Source organism: Corvus brachyrhynchos, unplaced genomic scaffold (genome assembly GCF_000691975.1).
Source record: "Corvus brachyrhynchos isolate BGI_N302 unplaced genomic scaffold, ASM69197v1 scaffold17, whole genome shotgun sequence".
In the NCBI taxonomy this organism is placed as follows: domain Eukaryota; kingdom Metazoa; phylum Chordata; class Aves; order Passeriformes; family Corvidae; genus Corvus; species Corvus brachyrhynchos.
The window spans coordinates 8151332-8170774 of record NW_008240046.1 but is presented as its reverse complement, the minus strand read 5'-3'; the positions used below and the strand labels follow the sequence as shown (position 1 = coordinate 8170774).

The 19443-nt window shown below is 37.0% G+C and overlaps 2 protein-coding genes across 10 annotated transcripts in view; one reads left to right on the top strand and one right to left on the bottom strand.

Annotated features, from left to right (window-relative positions):
• Positions 1 to 6: 6 nt before the first annotated feature.
• On the top strand, positions 7 to 18333 carry AASDH (aminoadipate-semialdehyde dehydrogenase). 2 transcript variants are annotated; one of them, XM_008641431.2, is made up of 15 exons: positions 7 to 242; positions 377 to 630; positions 2504 to 2624; positions 3311 to 3651; positions 4403 to 4595; positions 6923 to 7164; positions 8507 to 8613; positions 9071 to 9243; positions 9771 to 9963; positions 10477 to 10595; positions 11910 to 12747; positions 13843 to 14006; positions 14575 to 14700; positions 16039 to 16170; positions 17217 to 18333. In XM_008641431.2, the coding sequence occupies exons 2-15, from the start codon at positions 401 to 403 to the stop codon at positions 17613 to 17615; spliced, it is 3378 nt and encodes a 1125-aa protein (XP_008639653.1). In that variant the 5' UTR covers positions 7 to 242; positions 377 to 400; the 3' UTR covers positions 17616 to 18333. The 2 variants fall into 2 exon arrangements, with proteins under 2 accessions (XP_008639653.1, XP_017599856.1); XM_017744367.1 differs by lacking the exons at positions 7 to 242; positions 377 to 630; positions 2504 to 2624; positions 3311 to 3651; positions 8507 to 8613 and having other exon boundaries at positions 4474 to 4595.
• Positions 18334 to 18609: 276 nt separating this feature from the next.
• KIAA1211 (KIAA1211 ortholog) overlaps positions 18610 to 19443 on the bottom strand; it is a 133848-nt gene continuing 133014 nt past the window's right edge. For all 8 annotated transcript variants that reach the window (XM_017744362.1, XM_017744361.1, XM_017744359.1 and 5 more), the window contains one exon: positions 18610 to 19443. This exon is cut by the window's right edge and continues 1993 nt beyond it. The gene's annotated coding sequence lies outside the window, so the exon portion shown is untranslated.

Here is a 19443-nt window from a genome sequence, read left to right as displayed (position 1 = left end):
TCGTGGGGCAGAAGCGGGCACCAGCACCAGCAGTGCCCTAAAAGTTCACGTGTTGCGAGTTTCTGCTTGTGAAGGAACGATTCGTATTTCACAATTCCATTGAAAGAGTTATGAATTAAGTTGTGTTAGTGAAGTTATTAATTCAGTGATGCCCAGCTTTATAAAAATAAAAGTGTACCGGTGAGGAACAAACTACCTCTGTACAAGTCAAGAATACAGCTTTGCACCTTGTGCAGTCTAAGGTATGATAGAGCTGTGTGTTCTCTGCCATGGATCTCTTTTTTTTTCCTTCCTGGTAGTGTTTTGTGTGCCTTATAGTCCGACTGAAGTGTTGAAAGTGAGGAGGTGACAGTGCAGTCTGCTCTGGTTCTTGCAGGGGGACTGAAGCGATGCAGCCGCAATGACGCTTCAGGAGCTGGTGGCTCCTGCAGCCAGCCTGCACTCGGACAGAGCAGCAGTTTGGTTTGATGAATGCACTGGGAAACCTCCAGCCTTCTACACCTACGCCACGGTGGTCGAGCTTGCCGTAGAACTGACAGCTTTCCTTCAGAAGCACTGTGACCACCAAGGCAAATGTGAAATAGGCCTTTACTGCTATCCAGGAATAAACCTGCCGTCTTGGATCTTGGGGTAATGGTTTGAATGCTTGCACTCTGTTGGTTTTCTAAGGGTCATCTCTGTTAAAGCAAAATTTACAGTTTGTTTAGATTTCTAATAACAACAAAAAATATAGTAATAGCATAGTAGTGCAGTCAGGGTGCTGGGTCTTGCGTCGTTTAGGGAAAAAGATGGCAATGTTACGATTTTTTGAAAAGACATTGCTAAAATATTTCTGAATCTTAAGTTCTAAAGTTGTAAACTCTCTGTAACTGCATGCTTTCATTAAAAGTGATTTAGCATGTTTATAGGAATACAGAAAAATTAATGACTAGTATCTTTGTTCTGCTTGTTTTCAACTGGAAGTGATCTGACAGAAACATCTATTGAGAAAAGAACTGTGCAGGTTTTTTTAATGTGTTGTCTTGCTGGCAAAGAGATGCTCTGAATGCCAATTCCGTGTTTTAAGCTAAATGAATATACATTTAATGTTCCATTACAAATATTGCAGAAAGTAATGAGCAGTGTAACACTAAAGCGATATTGATTAACTAATGGCTAGGAAGTTGAAATGCATGTGATCACAACACTCATGTTAATCCAGCAATTTTTAAAATCCTGCTCCTGTTGATGAGTTCTAATGTTTGGATCTTTTATATAAGTATCTTTTGTATTTCTGGCATTTATGATGTATTAGACAATCACAGGATCACAAGCATATTTTTGTCAGGTGATGAATACAGCAGTAGTTGTGCTTCCTGGGGCATGGACTGTGTCGGGATTTTCCTTTTGTCACACCACATGTAAAATACACAATGGCACAAGAAGAGGTACCACAGTGGAGTATGAGGATTTCAGTGGAGTGAGCAAGCACTGTAATCATAAACCTCCCACAAGCACTGAGGAACTTTCTCACTGGTCAGGAAATGCTTTTGCCCCAGTGCAGCAGTGGAGCAGGTTGCTCTGAAATGTTGTGCAGGCACCATCCCTGGAGGTGTTCAAAACCTGACTGGACAAAGACCTGGACAACCTGGTCTGGTGTCATAGCTGGCTCTGCCTGAGCAGGAGGTCGAACTCGGCGTACTGAGGTCCCTTGCAGCCTGATTTGTCCTGTATCCCATTACATGCTTACTGACACAAGCGGCTCTAGGAGCGTGCAGGATGCTGCTGTTCGCATGTCTCCATTCAGGACCTTGGCGTTACTGCAGTGGCAAACCACTTGCACAGAGAGGAAGTATAATAAATTGCACGTACAGTACAGGACACACGTACAGTACAGAACCCAAGAGCAGAGCAAATGTGAGGTTTTTTGGGGACCCTTCATACTTTAGTCGCCACTTACTCGCTTTGATTTTCGGGGCGGTAGCGAATTCCAGCGCTTGTGGTTATCCGGGAGCGCCGCTAGAGGGGGCAGTGAGCGGGAGCGCGGGGCAGGGAGCCCCTCCGCCTGCCGTGTAGGAAAGACATCCCAGTGAGTGCTTAGATTTTCTTACGCTGCATTCTTTAGACTCGTGGAAAAGTGTTTTCAGCGTGCAGGCCTTTGGTACTTTTTAGAATACGTTCGTACATGTTGTATGTGGGTAAATGGAAAGCTTATGTTTCTGTTCTAGTCAGTAGCAGGTTTTAAAATGTGACAGTGTTGATGTCAGTGATACCTTTTGTCGTCGCTGACTTGCTTGGCCAGAAATATTGAATGTTTTCATCTAGCTTTAATCTTTTGCCTTGCAGTAAAAAAACAAAAGGCAACACTGATTTTCATCCTACTTGGTTACCAACAAGATCTTTAAAAGTCATGACTACATTTTCTAGCTCAGGCAACTATAAAAGTCTAAAGAAATTCTAGAAAAATCTAGGAGGATTTTCTTATGGTTTTTTTTAATTGTTTAAAACATTTGTGTTTTATTAGAATCCTTCAAGTTCCAGCTGCCTATTCACCTATTGATCCAGATGCACCACCAGCCATATCCACTTACTTCATGAAGAAAAGCAATCTTCAATATATTCTTGTTGAGAATGACAAAACGAATGTAAGTGTTCATGGTTCTACAGGAAGCATTAAAGAGCAGTTTAAACATGTAGATATGCAGATTGAATTCTGTTTTAATAAGCTTGGATGGAGTGCTTTTGTTTTTTCATGGCAAAGGGTTGTCCTTCTTATTCAGAAAAGAACATCTTTAAAATCAGAAGTACAAAATGCTTCTTCCCTCTTCAAAAAGAAAGTGCCGTCTTTCCTGTTACACTGTTGTTCAGGCAGCCTTGTTGGTCACTAACATCGGAAGACTTTTCCAGACTTGTTTCTTTATATGTCAAGGTTGAGAGCTGGAAATCTGCAATAATTAAAATAAGCTCCTGCATTTAATACTTTGGTTTATCTTTGTCTAACTCCTCTCAAATCTTACACCCTCACTCATTGCAAAGGGAGTAGACAAGTTATAATTCAGATTCCTTGGTCTTCTGCAGCGTTCTTTTGTATATTTCTTTCTTTTTTAATTTGCTCAGATAACTGTTTATTTCATATTCATGAAGTCTGTGTTCACTCAATTTATAGAAATACATGAGCTTGTAACTGTCTGATGTGTGTCCTCCAAAAGTGGAGGTATAAAAAATCACAGTTTGTTTGTATGAAATGCTGTTTCCTATTTCATTGCACACAGTAGAACAACAACAGTGCCTCCTGACTTCCACTGTCTGAGTTGTTCATTTTCTCTTGCAGAAATTCCGGATGTCCCATCCTGGCTGTTTTTACCACAATTCCTCCGCCATAGAACATATTGGTTTAACTCTCTTCCAAATGAGCTCAAGCAACACTGATTTAAGTTCACAAGCAGACAATATGAGAAGTAAATGTGAACCTTTCAAAGCTGTGGATAACTCACAGCCAGGATATACCATTTGCCCAGATCAAACCAAAGTAAAAACATCAGAAGGAGGATACATGGATGCTGGCCAGAAACACACTTTAGCATATGTCCTGCATACATCAGGAACTACAGGGATCCCCAAAATAGTCAGAGTGCCTCATAAATGTATAGTGCCAAATATTCAGCATCTTAAGTAAGTGTGGTTTTCAGTTTTCCTTTCAAATGCTTTTACAAATTTGATGTTTTAAGGATTTTTTTTTAATACTTCAGAGGAGTGTAGGTAGGGTTTTTGCTGACACAGCTAGGCTTCTTCCTCCTTATCTGCCTTTGTGGTTTTTTGCTTTTATTTCCAAGCAGAATCATAAAACTTCTTTTCTCTATCAGTATTATATGGTGCTTTGCCTTCATTTTTGAGGGCTGTGCTTCAAATAGTATGCTGTTGCTCTAAGTTTTGTATCGTCGTCTGGCTTGTGGCTTAAAAGAAATAGACAACAAAATGAATCATTTGTTCACAGTTATATTTACTGTGTTCTGTAGTTTTTAAGTCTTCATTCCTTTTTAGGCTATGCAGGTTTCTTTCTGTTTCATTTCATATAAAAACAAATCTATTATGGAAAATAAAATCTTTTTTCTTCCTTTTTTTTTCTTTTCCTTTGTTTTTTTTTTTAATCCTTTTTTTTTAATGAGCATCTGTTAGTTGAAATATGCCTTTCAGTGAACTCTGTTGGTGTGTAATATGGCGGGTATCTTCATAAAACACATCATTAGTGAAATCAGCAGTTACAGTCCAGGAGCTCTTGCTCAAATTACCTGTCCACATACTCGGAGCCCTTAAGATCTGAGCTTTGCTAATGCACATTTCTTTCATGCTTTCATTCTTCTAGTTTGGAAGGCTTTTTTGACCGCATGCATCAGATTTGTAATTCCTAGCTTTCCTATTTTAGATCCATTTTTGAGATCACACAGGATGATGTGCTATTCCTGGCTTCTCCTCTCACATTTGACCCGTCTGTGGTTGAACTGTTCATCGCTCTAACAAGTGGAGCCTCTATTCTTGTCGTACCAAACACTGTGAAAATGATGCCTGTGGAGCTCTCTGCTGCTCTGTTTCACCACCACCATGTGACAGTGTTGCAGGTAGGCAAAACCTAAGTGTCTCCAGTGTCTTGCTTCTCACTTTTGCTAAGGTGTACTGCTTTTTCATCAGCCTAGATGCTAATGTTAATAGGACCAGGAGTGTTCTTGCTCAAAGGCAATAGCTATCCTTTTTGTTGTAGAGTGCTAGCTGTCTAAAAAATTACCATTTGATCAAAACCTCAAACATTTTGTGATAGAAAACACTGAGCTAAATACTATTTTAAGAAACCTTTACTTATTAAGAATTAAATTAAGTATTCTGTTAATTAAACTTTTTGTTGTGAAGAATCTGGTAATAGAGTAAACTGTTACAGACATTTAAAGCACTTTTTAATGGGCTTGATCTTGGAGCCTTTAGTCATAAACTACTTTTAATGGTAGTTTTTATGCTAAAAGTACAACTAAACCAGTGCTATATATATGGTGGTAAACTGTTTGTCATTTTTACAATAACGAGAACAAGGTAACAATTGATTTCAGAGCAGTACTTACTGTTTTCATGTCACCTGGTGAGGCTTCATGCATCTCTTATGTCTTAAGTAGGTCATCTTCTGTATGATGTCAATTTTAATAGTTTTAAAGTTTGCAAAATTTACTTGAATTACTTATTCAGTGTGGCTGAATAAGCCTAGCCTGTGCCTGTAGTCCTGTCCTGTTCCTCTTGTCCTGTCAGTTGTTACCTGGGAGAAGAGACCGAGCCCCACCTATCTACACCCTCCTTTCAGGCAGTTGTAGAGAGCACTAAGGTCACCCCTGAGCCCCTCCTTTTCTCCAGGCTAAACACCCCCAGCTCCCTCAGCTGCTCCTTGTAGGATTTGTTCCAGACCCTGTTCCATTTCCTGGTTTTTTTGGTAAGAATGGTGTTAGTTGAGATCGTAGGGTGTAAATTTAAGATTAGTGAGTAGCTGGCTGAAGATTCCACAGCAGAAAAAAATCCATTAGTTACAAATCTTTTGTAGCTATTCTCTGCTCTTACTTTGATTTTTGAAGATTGCTATAAATGGTGTACATTATCCTATGACATACAAGTTTCATGATCAGTTTAGCGCAGTTGTTTTTAGAAAAAAAAGTCTCAGATATTTCTCTCTATTAGCAAGATTTTTTAAGTATGTGCTTTAAGACTTTTAGAGATACATTTGTTAAGCAGTAATAGAGAAGGGCAAAATTTTGTGAATGAAGGTTTTTGAGATGCCTTTCTAAGAAAAGTTTGATTTGGTTTGTTTGGGTTTTTTTTTTTGATCACTGCCCTAATCAGTGAAGGAAGGGCTTCTTAGCCAAATAATTGACAAAAATGTTCTCCTTACAGCTTAACTGATGGATGAGTAATTTTATGATGCTTCTTAAATAATAGAAAGGCATTACCTCCCACCTTAACTTTTTTGAGAAGACTTGAAAAATCTAAAAAGTGATTATGAGGGAGGGAAGAGTGTAAATGTTTCCCGTCTTTTTTGGTTGGTTGGGTTTTTTTGTTGTTGTTGTTGCTGCTGTAACTCACTAAAATTAAAATTATCAGTTGAAAGAAGATGGTCTTCATCTATTACTAGAGAAAAAGAGTCTGGTAAGAAATCATCCCATTAATTTTCCAGTCCTCTTACTAGAAAAGTAGGCAAGAATGAGAGTGAAATGTGTCTGGTAAAACGACTTATAGTTTTTTCCTTTCAGTGAAAGGACTCTACATCACCAATAGTTTTATATAAATAGTTGTTTAAGGAAACTGATTTGGGTTTGGGGGATTTGAGTTTCATATCTTTTCCCCGTGCTTATTTTAGTGTGATGTGAAAGCTTTGAGAAATTCTAATTCTTGTAAACTGTTCTATTTACACAAATCAAGGACAACCCAGAAACTGACATCCTAGGAATTTTTAGTGTTATGTAAGGTCTTTAAATGTTCTATATTCAGGTTAATCAGATGCATAGGTTATATTTTTGCTGTAACATTTTGGAATTAAGGGAAAAAAGGTTCAAACAATAACATGAAGAGAATACTGTGTTGCTTTTTGTTTCCAGGTAATTAACATAAGAACTAATGTGCATACACTTGAGGTAATAGCTGAGACAAAAGGGAATCCGTAACACATCTGAGTAAAGAAGCCATGCAGAAGAACATAGGTTGGTGCTGACAGTACTCATTAAAGGCCTTACATAAGCAACAAAATCTCACAAAACACCAGTGTGATGGTTGATGCCATCTATTATACACAGATGTTTTAAAGTACATCCATAAGGCAGCTATGCAGTAGATATGATAAAGCAGGAAGAGAGGTACACATATAGTGACAAAATGTAACAGGTCTTTCTCTTTTCTTTTAAAAATATGTATCTTTCAGGCAACACCAACACTTCTCAGGAGGTTTGGAGCTCACATTATTAAATCAAGAGTGTTGTCTGCAAATACGTCACTTCGTGTCTTAGCCCTTGGTGGTGAAGCATTTCCCGTACTGAGTCTTTTGAAAAGTTGGAAGCACGAGGAGAACAAAACAAGTATTTTTAATCTCTATGGTATTACTGAAGTGTCAAGCTGGGCCACTTGCTACAAGATTCCTGAGGAGGTTTTTAGTGCTGATTTTAGGTAGGAAAATTCACTGTTCTCAATGGCTTGGCATGTGAATGATGAAAATCACCAGAAATAGAACCTCAGTCTCCTGTTACCAGGACTACTGAGTCCTCATGAGTGTTTACACTGGTAGAAGTTGTTACATTTGGGTTTTATGTAGAAATAGACTAATCCATTATTTCATGAACCAGTACAGCCACTCCTCCCCCCTATTTTAGTAGTGTCGATGACAGAAATGTGTCCACGGTGGCTCACCCAGGGTTTCACAGTAATTTTACTTAAGCTTCAAGAAGGACTTCCTTTCATCATTTATCACTCTGTCATTTTTCACTCAGTTTCTGACTTGTTCCTTTGTTTGGCCTTTTTTTTCCCATATTATTTTATAGAGTCATGAAAGGTACTTCCAGTTATCTCAGTGTTTTGTTTGCTCTCTGAAATGTGTAATTACTCCATGGCATAATAATTATACATGCAATTTGAGTTAAATGTGTCCTACAAAATGGGATGGTTTGCACAAATGATGCGATATATTAACCTGATGCTTAAACCCTTGAAGACTAAAAATGGTGGATTGTCATGAAGTATTATTAAATTCTCATGTAAAACTAATTTTCTCTGAGTTCAAACATGAAGTGTAATACTTTAAAATAGAAATTAAACTGGAATCCATGCCAACGTTATTTTAAATTGCTTTAAGCTTTAGGTTTTGCTTTACTGAGGAAAATACATGATTCTATACTCCCACTCAGAAATAGCTTCTATATTCAATAAATGAGGTCCTGCAACTGCTTGAAGAGGCTGGAGAATGAAGGGAAAGGAAGGAGTTGGTCAGTAGTTCAAGAGAAGTCTATAAATAGATACACGACATTGAAATGATAGTTTCTTGTATTTCAGTCTTTTCTGAAATGAGCGTTTTCTAAATCTTTTTCTGAACTTCTCTTAACTGTACTTACTAAAATAGAGTAAGAGCTCAAATTAGGGAAAAACGAGTTAAAAAGCAGTTGCACATGTTTAAATTGGTTGACTTGATGGATGTTTTAATTGGGGAGACTTAAAAGTTAACTGAAATGCTTGGGGTTCTCTCAGGGTATTTCAGGGTCCATTCAGGCCTTATTTTCTATCATTCTGTGGGTTTTTTCTGGTATATATTAATGACACCCATGAACACTGATAAGGTTTTTAATTTTTAAGAAATTGATACGTTTTTAAAGAAGAAGCATTTGTAGAAAGAAGTCCCACGCATCTACTTTTGGTCTAATACCAGTCCTTTAAAAAACTACAGGCTACCTGGTTTCTGGGACAGTTGTTTTGTGTTCAGAAGGGAAAGACTTCCAATTTTTCTCTCTAATATATTTAGAATGGATTTTCCTATACCTTTGGGATCACTGCTCCTTGGAACAAAACTTGAGGTCAGAGATGCCAATGGATCTGCAGTTCTTGAAGGCGAGGGACAAATATTTATAGGTTGTTTTATATTTCTAATTCTTCTAAGATACTGTTCTTAATTGTCTGAGTTTTAATAATATATTGATTATTTTACTTGATATTTGCCTGTGATATACAGATTAATATAGCATTTTAAGTTCTGATTGGGCCAGGAACCTTCTGATGGTATTTTAGGTTGTTGGAATGATGAACAGGAAATTACCATCATTTTATCTGCAGACTGTGCCTTCATTATATTGACTTCTTTCTCCCTTCTTTCATTTTGACATTCTCAGCTGAAGTCATTTCTGTGTATTAACTGAATTAACTGCATAGCCAGAATTGTACATTGCAGAAGTTTGGACATTGATAATAATCTTTCAATATTTCTTATAATGCTCGATAAAGTTTAAGAAAAGTTGATAAAACACTCTTTATGATTTTCATTTACGGATAGCCATTAAATATATATGACCACAATCTTTTTTTTGTGTAGGTGGCGAAGAACGAATCTGCTTTCTTGATGATGAAGTAACTGTGCCACTGGGTACCATGAGAGAAACAGGGGATTATGTTAGAGTGAAGAATGCAAAGTTGTTCTTCTTGGGTCGAAAAGACAATCAGATTAAACGTCACGGCAAACGTTTTAATATTGAATGTCTGCAGCAGGTAAGTGCTCACATCAACAGAGTAGACTATGCCACTACAAAAAGGCAGGTATAAGGAACACATTGTTATCATCAGAAATGGGTATTTGCTTGTTTTCAGATGACTTTTAGGAGTCTAAAGGAATTTGGGGGTGTATTATAAAAAATCCAGTCACATAATTTAGGGAGGAGTTTTTTCTGAGTTCTTGGGAATCTGTTTTATTGTATGGTTTCTTCCAGGAGAATTGAGAACTGTATAAACATCTGAAAAGTACTGAGTATAGTGATTATTCTACAAGATTGAGTGTCAGACTCCTGGATTGTATCTCATTCATGGCATTTTGGCAAATAATACATGTATCTCTGAGTTCATTTTTATGTGAAGTACAAGCTTCAGCTACAAGAGAGGGTATTTCATAGGATGTTATGTAGGAATGTGAGAAAAATACAGTTTTTAAAAGCATGCACTTTAATCATTGTTTTTTCCATCTTTTACTCTATTGATGAAGATTTGCATTTCAAAGCTAGACTAATATTTTTTAATTACAGGCTGCTGAAGCTCTTTGTCAGGTAGAGGCTTGTGCAGTTACCTGGTATCAACAGGAAAAACTTATCCTGTTTGTTTTACCCAAAGATGATTTTGAAGAAAGAGAAGCACTTAAAGAACTCCAGAAGCATCTACCAGCTTATGCAGTCCCTGATGAGATTGTAGTGATTAAAGCTTTGCCTTTAACATCACATGGTAAATGAAGCCATTAAGTACCCTTGCCACTTGTTTTAGTGGTATCTATTGCTTTTTAAAATTATTTTTTCTTACTGACCAAAATGCAGTATCTGATTCATGCTTTTAGAACATGTACATTAGATAACTAATGCCTAGTAGGAAATAATGGCCATGTATTATGTTTTCTTCGTGATGTTTCATTTGAGAGTCAAAGAGTAGTGGAAAAATCAATTTAGTTTTAACACTGCAGATTTCTTTCCTCAGTTGTTCCTGTTGCAATCTGCAACAGAACCCTTACTTCAGCTGAGGAAAAAACAGGCCTTGAAGGTGGTATTATGTGGGAGGGTAAATTTTCAAAACCCTTACTGGGTTTCATGTAGTTGATCAACTGTGTAAAAAAATGCAGATACAGTAGAGCATGAGTAAGAAAGTACATACAAGAATATAGTGACTAGTTTTGAAACTGCAAGTTTTGAAAGTGTTACTACTAAAAGAGCAATGAAAAAAAATTGTCCTTTATTTTCTACAAAGGCAAAGTTGATACGTCTGAACTGAACAAGATTTACCAGAACCATCTAAACTCCAGAAGGCGTGACAGTAAGCTGAGTGACGCAGAGGAATTGTGGGAAAGATTGCAGTATTTATGGAAGGTAGTATTTTGAGCTGCCTTTTTATCTTTGCAAGTGGATCATTATACATGTCTCAGGAATTAAACAGTTTTAAGAAGTATGACTAATGCAACCAGAACATTCTAGCTGCCTATAGATTTAAGCAGTACAGCTCTTTTCTGTTCAGTTAATACTTAAATATAGTTGCTCTGCAGTGGCCGAGAGGGAGTCATTTATATTTCTCTATCAGATAAAACCAAAGGCTATGAGGTATAAGCAATTAGCATAGAAAGAACATAATCTGTCAGTAGCTTTTTGAATGCTGCTTCTCATGCCAAAAGAAGGTATCACTAAAGAAAACAAGGAACTGGGACATGGAAACTTGATAAAAAAATAGCTGCTGTGTTAGTAGAGTTCCCTATTTCTCAAGGTAATTATAAACTGAAGATTCCTTTTTTTAAATAGATGGCACAGTTGCACAACTGTCTCTTGGACTGCCTGTTCGTATTGTTTCTAAATTTCTGTGCTAGAGACTTATTTTCCAAGGTATTGAAATATGATGCCAAACAGTATTACTTTGTTTTTCCAAGGTGGACTTAAAAGTTTCACCTGAAAGTGGGATTAGCTGTGGCTTAGGACTTGAGCAAGTAAATGTAGTAAATTTATTTGTCTGTGCCAGTAATTTTTGCATTGATGACTATGAAATGATAACCCAAGGGATTGGATATGACCTAGACCCATTATGGACAACAGAAGGTGGCTTCCAAAACCAAAGGATTTGGACTTTGCACCCAGGCTTAATAAGCAGGGAGTGCAGTGAGAGGCGACACAGTTATTGCTGTTTGTTTAGTAACAATGCCAAATGCAAAATCTTTCATGAACTGAAGTGCTTATAACTTTAAAAGTAGGTCAGTAAGTAGATGGCTTAAATAATTCAGAAGTAAAAAAGAACAGTTTATATAAGTTTTATTAATAAAACACCTAAACTGATTTTATTAAAAGGCATCTATGTTTTATCTGCAAAGCTGTCCTTAATAAATGGTATTGAAAATGGCCAATCAATATATATCACAATTCCCTTTAATTCCTTAGGCTGCAGGATTGGAATTGAGCAAGACATTTTGTAGGACAGAACTAGTATCTCCCTGTTTCCTTGTTCCTCCTAATTCTTGATATATCAGTCCCTCTGTTGGCACTAACATGTTTCAATGATTTTTTGTAGAGCAGTGAATTTTCTCAGTTGTTGATTTTTAGCAGGACTTCTTGTTGTTCAGGTGGATTCTACCCCGCTTGAGGTTTTATATGTGTGACATGGTATAACACCTGTGGTATCTCTCTCCTTCTTTTTTTCTCTAGTCTGTCCTTGGTCTTCCAGGTGATTCCACTGGAATTTCTAAAGATGCAGTATTTCTGTACAGTGGTGGAGACTCCTTAAAGGCGCTACGATTTTATGATGAAATTGAGATGTTAGTAGGCAAAGCTGTGCCTGGACTCCTTGAAGTTATTCTCAGCCACTCAGTTGAAGAGGTTTACAGACATATTCTTAAAATGGTGTTTCCAGATGAAGAACAGTTAATGAATCCTGGCAATGTTGTGAAAAGAAAATTAAGAGGGAGCGGTGGAGAGGAATTCCATGGAAAATATATTAAACTGACATCTGAAAGAGGTCTTGAGATTGCTTCAGGATTAATGCCATTTATTGCACTGAACAGAGGAAATCATTTTTTCCCTATGAATTTCACTAAGTCTTCTATGCAGCCCAAAAATACAGTACAGGTAGGAGTGGAACCACTACAGCAGCCATGCTTTCTGCATTCCAAGACTCCAAGTGTAATGAAAAGCCATGTGCAAGGGTCTGAACTGGAGAATAGAATTTTAACAGTTGAAAACAAGGCAAATAAAAATGACTGTTCCTCTGTTCAGCAAATCCACGCCGAATGTTGTCATTTGCCAGTGACAGAGTTGGCATTGTGCGTGAGGTGGAAGTCAAACACAAGAAAATGCGTTGATGCATCACCACTGGTTATAATACCAGCTAAAGAAAAAGTATCTGCATGTGTATATGTTGGCTCTCACTCCCATGCAATGCAGGCAATTGATCTGGATTTGGGAGAAATAAAATGGGAGAAGACCCTTGGAGATCGTATTGAATCTTCTGCCTGTGTATCCAAGTGTGGAAATTTCATTGTTGTTGGTACGTCTTTTGTTTCACCCTTCATTTTAAATTCTTTTTTCTTCTAAATACAAGATGAATGATAGAGAATCATATTTCTTATCTCTGGTTGTCCCCCATCCATCAACTTCATATCTGCCTCAGAACTCATTTATTGTAAAATAGAAACAGAAGGAAGAAGTAATTTAAGTTTCATGATAACGAGTGATGGAGCTTATCTAACATATACTCTTGCGGTTTATTATATCCCAACTTATTAATAAGGAATAATCAATGGCTACAGTTTCTTTTTTAGTGGTAGATTAAGGTGTGGCATTTAAACTGGTGGTTTTTGGGGTTTTTTTTAAAGTATGGAAAGGTGATACAATCTTAAAATGTCTTTAAAAATGGATTGTTAGAAATCAGTACATGGTACTTCATACTATTTTTCACAGTTTAATTATCTCATTTGACTCTTCTTTTTGGAAATGTGAAGAATATGTTGGGATAATTTTTTGGTTTTGTTGTATCCATTGTCAGTGGAGTTGCCATTGTTCATCTTAGTGTCATCTTTTTAGCTAATACATCTAAATCACTGATTAGCACAGATGTCCAAGTTGTGAGGATTTTTAATGCAAGTCTAATGTTGCCATCTTTTTGTTTGTATTTTAATTGCTATTTACTCTTGATAATAAAGTTGAATATTTCATTAACATGAAGGAGTTTCTATGATGACAGTTTGGTTTTCATTAGAAAACTTACAGACTTTATTCTTTTAACACCTTTGTTCTCAGAAACAAAAACTAGACAAAGAGGTAATTTAAAAAATTTGTATTCTCCCTTTTCAGCAACTTGCTATGTCTTCTAATACTGTTACTGAGAAATTTGATAGAAAGACAGTGAAATAAGTGTATTCTAAATGTAACCTAGAAAAAACACACAGAACAATCATCTTTGAATGTATCAGCAAAACCTTTGAGCTAAAAACACCGGAGGAGCTTTGGAAAATATTTTGAAACTCTACCTTATGAATAATCTTATTTCTTTCCAGCAGTGATGCAACTAACAGCATAAATCACACCATAAATGCAAATAATCATTATTCTTTTTTCCCCTGTTGTGTTTTATTCCACATAGGTTGTTATGATGGCTTAGTGTATGTGCTTCAAAGCAGTGATGGAGAAATACACTGGACTTTTGTCACAGGAGACACTGTGAAAAGCTCTGCAGTTGTAGACCCTGCCAGTGGACTGGTCTACGTTGGATCACATGACCAACATGTGTATGCTTTGGATATTTATGTAAGAAGACTGACTAACTTTTACATATAGAACAATAAATATCCAGTTTAGACTCTGTTTGTAGTACACCAGAGGAAGTTCCACTGGTGTTAGTATTCTTAGGAGTCCACAATCACACTTCTGAAAGTTAGGCCTGCTGTAAGTAAGGTTAGGATTATGTGGCAGTAAATAGTTTCAGTGGTGTTCTCAGTTGTGGTTCTTGTCTTATTAGTCCTGGTTGAAAGCAAATTTTCTTAGTTACTAAATTCTCCATGGGTGTTTCAGAATAGGGTGCCTAGTTAGAAATAGAACTGTGGTTTTCTGGTGGGGAAAGAATCTTATATTATAAATGAGAAGATGGAGGGAGATGAAAAATAAAAGGGGCAGATACTGCCTTTTGATTAGCTGAATTTAGTTTATTTGTTGGAAGAGAAGGCCAATGGCACATGTTGCTGTCATAGCATGTAGATTGTCTTCACTTCTTAACTAGTATTTGCTGAGTAAACACAGTATTTGATAATGTTTGACATTCAAAGGGCTTTGTAAACATGATGAGCTCTAACTCCAATTGAAATATTATTATTTACAGAAAAGGGTGTGTATATGGAAGTTACATTGCGAAGGTGGAGCTGTGTTTTCATCTCCTTGTCTAAGTTCTTTTCCACATCACCTCTATGTTGCTACACTAGGAGGACTGTTCTTGGCTGTTAACCCAGTATGTACCTTTGCTTATGTGCCTTTCATCCTGATCTCAAGTTTAAATGAAACCAAATGTATTTCTGAAGTTAAGATCACTATTCTGATGAAAGGGAAGATGATCATATGTTACCATTAAATATTTTCTATGTGGGGGCATTATAATTATATGCAAGGTTACCATAATAGTGCTCGTACTTCAGAAATCTATCTGGTGATAGGGAGAACTGAAGTGACTTGCTTAAATTCGCATGCTGACTGTAGGTAAAGTTGCAATCAGTTTCTTGTCAGTCCCATATCAGTAAAACCAGTGAGCGAGAGCAAGTCTGTAGATTTCTTTCCTGCCCGCTCCTCCTTTGACAGTAGGATTGGAAAAAAACATACAGAAATCAGAACAGAATGGAGAAAGAAGCCCCTTCATTCCTCCTACTGTTTCCCTCCCCATATTTAAGAGCTGTCCTTTTAATCTCAGAGTGCAGTTCTGTTCTTTGCACTGGGGAAATGGCATTCTTGATAGATGTGGAGCAGTTTCATTGTTTTCTGAGGCATTGTTGGCTTACAGCTGGTCCTGCTTGATAAAAGGAACGGGGACTTGAAGAAGTTATTAATGTTTTTGTACTCAACAGCACAGAGCATCAATCCTAATCACCTTTACCTTCCACCCAGTACAAATGTCCTCAGTAATAGCCAATCTACCATTAGGAAACCAGTGTGTGTGGTTTTGCAGCTAGAGTGGGCTGTGCTTAAGAAAAGATATTTTTTTATTCTGTAATCCAGAGTAACAGGTAGTTGAGAAACCCACCTACAAGTGAGTCTGCACATTCCTATTTTTATTAATAATCCTAATTCCTGGGGAACGTGCAGGACACACTAGGAATGCATTGTGACAGTCATAGTGAATTGCCACATGTCCTAGAGTAACAATATAACTTGATTCCAAGGTATCTCTACTTCATTGGTCCTTGTCACATACTGAGGTGCTGGGAATGAAATAAAAAGCTGAATCTGGCATTTATTAGAACTACTGCTACACTATTAATACACTAGTAATTATCATTATTGCTTTGCCTAGGGGGAGGAAAAATGGGTATTGACTATCCTGTGTAAAACACTATACAGTTGTTGGAATAAGATTTGAAGAGTACTTTTGCTTCTGGTATGCATTCTGGATGGGAGAAAGCTACTTTTTGATTACATTTTTGTTTTCTGTGGGTTTTTTTGTTGTTGTTTTGGTTTGGGGGTTTGGGGTTTTTTTCCACACTATATAATGGCTGGGTGAGGCAGTGATGGAAGGGTTGTTTTGTGCTATTTCTTATAGTTGTGTTAAGCATCAGGTATTCCATGCTGCCACTTACAGGTGACGGGGAGTAAGATTTGGAAAAGCAGCCTTGGAAAACCACTCTTCTCCTCTCCTCACTGCAATGAGAACTACGTCTGTGTTGGGTGTGTGGATGGAAACTTATATTGTTACACTCATTCTGGAGAAAAGGTGAAAGAAAGTGTTTTGGGTTTTTTATGTCTGTCACAAAACCCTGAATAAGATACTTTATTATGACTGTTTTCTGTGGCTTAATGATTGACATATACCTTTTTGTGAACCAAATAGAAATGTCTGTTGTTAGAGAGAGGAGAAAGTAGAAAAACTGTTTGCCTAGGGTAGTCCATGCAGTTCATGGCAAAATCACAGACTCAAGTTACCTGATGCGGTAAGAGGATTTCTAGTTCAGACCTTATACCCAAAGTAAATTGTCAAGTGTAGTGCCAGCAAATGACATGGTTTCATTTGGAGTTTTTCAAACAGGTTTAAGCTATCTCTTCTGTAAGATGGTTGTTATTCAGAGGTAAAGGTTTCTTAGAATGTTTATGCATTTATCAAAAAACTGCCAAATCATAATTCCGGTAAAATATGTGTCAGCCTTCACATTGAATTAAATGAGAGTATTTTTTCAGTTCTTTGGAGATAAATGTAGTTTGTATTTGGTGTTAAAACAACTGATGCTGTTTGTTGGCCTGAGATGCAGTATACATGGCAATTCCTAAGCCTTTTCTGATTATAAAATACATGTTAGCCCATGCCCTGCTCGCTGCTTGCAGCAGTGTTGCAGAACCGATACTCCCTTGAGGAGGGATCTGTGCATTGTTAGCATAAGCAGAGGAAATCTGTATTACAAAAGGAATATCTGCCTTTCTGCCAAAGAATGGCATATTAACGGGATTCTTGATGTTCATTGATAATTGTACAACAGCCCAAGAATATTCTTTTCCCAAACTGGCCATCTTTATATGGGCCTCACAGAAGGTAGTAACTCTTCCCTCTTCCACATCTATTTTATGAGACTTTTATTGCTTGCTCTCTGTGTAAAACCTAACTTACAATTTGACGAGGATTTACCAGCACTCACTAGTACACAAAATCGAGTACATTTGAAATGAAATGCTCTCCTATCAACAACAAGCCTATTAAAAAATTATAGTTGCTGTAAAACTGATAATGTGAAAAACCTTTCATAATGAGTGGTTATGTTCTTTCTGTAGGTTTGGCAGTTTTCCACTAATGGGCCAGTGTTTTCATCCCCGTGCCTCTCAAGTTCTACTAAGCAAGAAATATTTTTTGGCTCTCACGACTGCTTTATCTACTGCTGTAACATGGAGGGTAATTTACTGTGGAAATTTGAAGCCACTTCAAGTGTATATGGAACACCATTCATTTTCCAAAGTGATGACTTAAATAACAAAATTCTCTTGGCTGCAGTATCTACAGATGGCAAAGTGTGGATCCTGAATGCCAAGAGCGGAACAGCAGAAGGAGTATATAAGCTTCCAGGAGAGGTTTTCTCTTCACCTGTAGTATGGGGAACAAAGCTTGTTGTTGGCTGTAGAAATGATTATGTTTATTGTCTAGATCTGTATATAACAGGAAAAAATAACAGCTAAGATGTTAGGCTGCTTTATGTTTATTGTTTACATTTGTGAACTAGGAGCTCACAGGTGCTCTCTACCCCTCTGCCTATTTTGCTGCAGGCAGGATTTTGCATGAGGCAGTGTCCACAGTTGGCTGTAGCGATGGAGGGAGGATGGCTGCTCAGCACCTTGCCAGAGAGGGGACAAAGTGTGTAAGGTGCCATATTCCACAGCTTGGATCGTGGGCTTGCCTCTGAGGAAGGAGTGTTTTGCTTCCTCTGAGTCCATCTTCACCTGTGCCTGGCTCTTCCTTGCATCACACTAATGTTTGTGCGTCTGTCAAGATTTCTGTGCCAAGGCAAGCTAACCCAAGTCCTTTTTCGAATCTAACTTTTAACTTGATTTCTGGAGACATAGCCTGAATTTCATATACCAGGAAGAAGCAAACTGTTTACTATAGTTTGTACAAACAGAATATTCATCTTTCATGGACTTAGGCCCTCCAAGGCTTAATTCAATCTAGCATATACTTAGACTCCATTGAAGTCAGTAGGTGTTGCCTCTTGTATTCTAAAGTGGAAATAACACTATAAATATTTACTAAATTTCAATGACAGGTATGGTATGAGTTCCGAGATGAAGTGTGCACTGCTCAAATCAACCACTGTCAAATAATTTTTTAAGATACTTGAAGGAATGCTGTTTACATTGTCTTCACAAGAACTATTAATAAAAGGTTGTGTAAATTGGGTTTTGTGTTCTTTAGCACCTTAGAAGTAAGTACCAGGGGTCTTAGTAATGCAAATCAAGTACTTGCAGTGGCAAAAGTACACTTCACTGAGAGCATTCCCTGACTAAGAGTCTTGTAAAACAAATACAGTAGAAACTCTTATCTTACTTTCTCTCATGAACCATCTGCTTTGAATCCTATGGAGTACATAGTACATTTGTAGCACTGTGAAAATTCTATTTGTAAGGCAAACCTGAACTACATGTTTAGCAAAATGAGACACAGAGGACATATATCAATGATTAGATAATTTTGACCAGGTTATAGTTTAATAAGAATTAAAATGACAGTATAATAAACAATTGCACTTTAAAACATTTGAAAAAATTAAAAAAGTACACAACAAATACCCCACAATTATACATGTTGTTGTTTTTATACATTACTATATGAACATATAGGTTAATCATATATAACCTTGTCAAAAGAAATGGTATTTTGTGTTTGTATAAGTTACAAAAAATTGAGACAATATACTACATAGTGGTTTATTCAGTTCTTAAAACATTTTTGCTGTTTTAAACTGGGTAGTAATGTTTTAGATTTATTTTTACAGATTTCCAGTACTTTATCAGAAATGGCTGCAACAAAGCTAAAGCAAAGTAACACTTCACTTCATTGGTATTTAGTGCAAATCTTTGTTAATTTAACATGAAATGTCACTGTTGAACGTGTACACTTTAGAAATGTTTCCATCAAGTACTGTACATAATACAGTTTCCATTGTTACACTAGATACCTTTATGGTTGAAAAAAAACTCTGCTTTGAAGCTTTAGCTTAGGACCATATCCTTAATGAAAGTTCTATTCTATGTGCTATAAATGGATTGAATTGGAAAATTGCATCCTTATGTCATGCACAATAGCACCTAATTTTGCTATGCTTTTCAAAATACCAGTGTCTTTCATCCTGATTTACTTCACCTTCTCTGTTTTTCTACCTGGCTCCCCCTCCCAAGAAATAATTGTAAAGATGGATTTCAGGCAGTTTAGTTATTACAGATCCATACTTCAGGCAAACAAACTTGGAAAAAATGCAAATTTGACTGTAAGATGCACTACTTCCTGCTG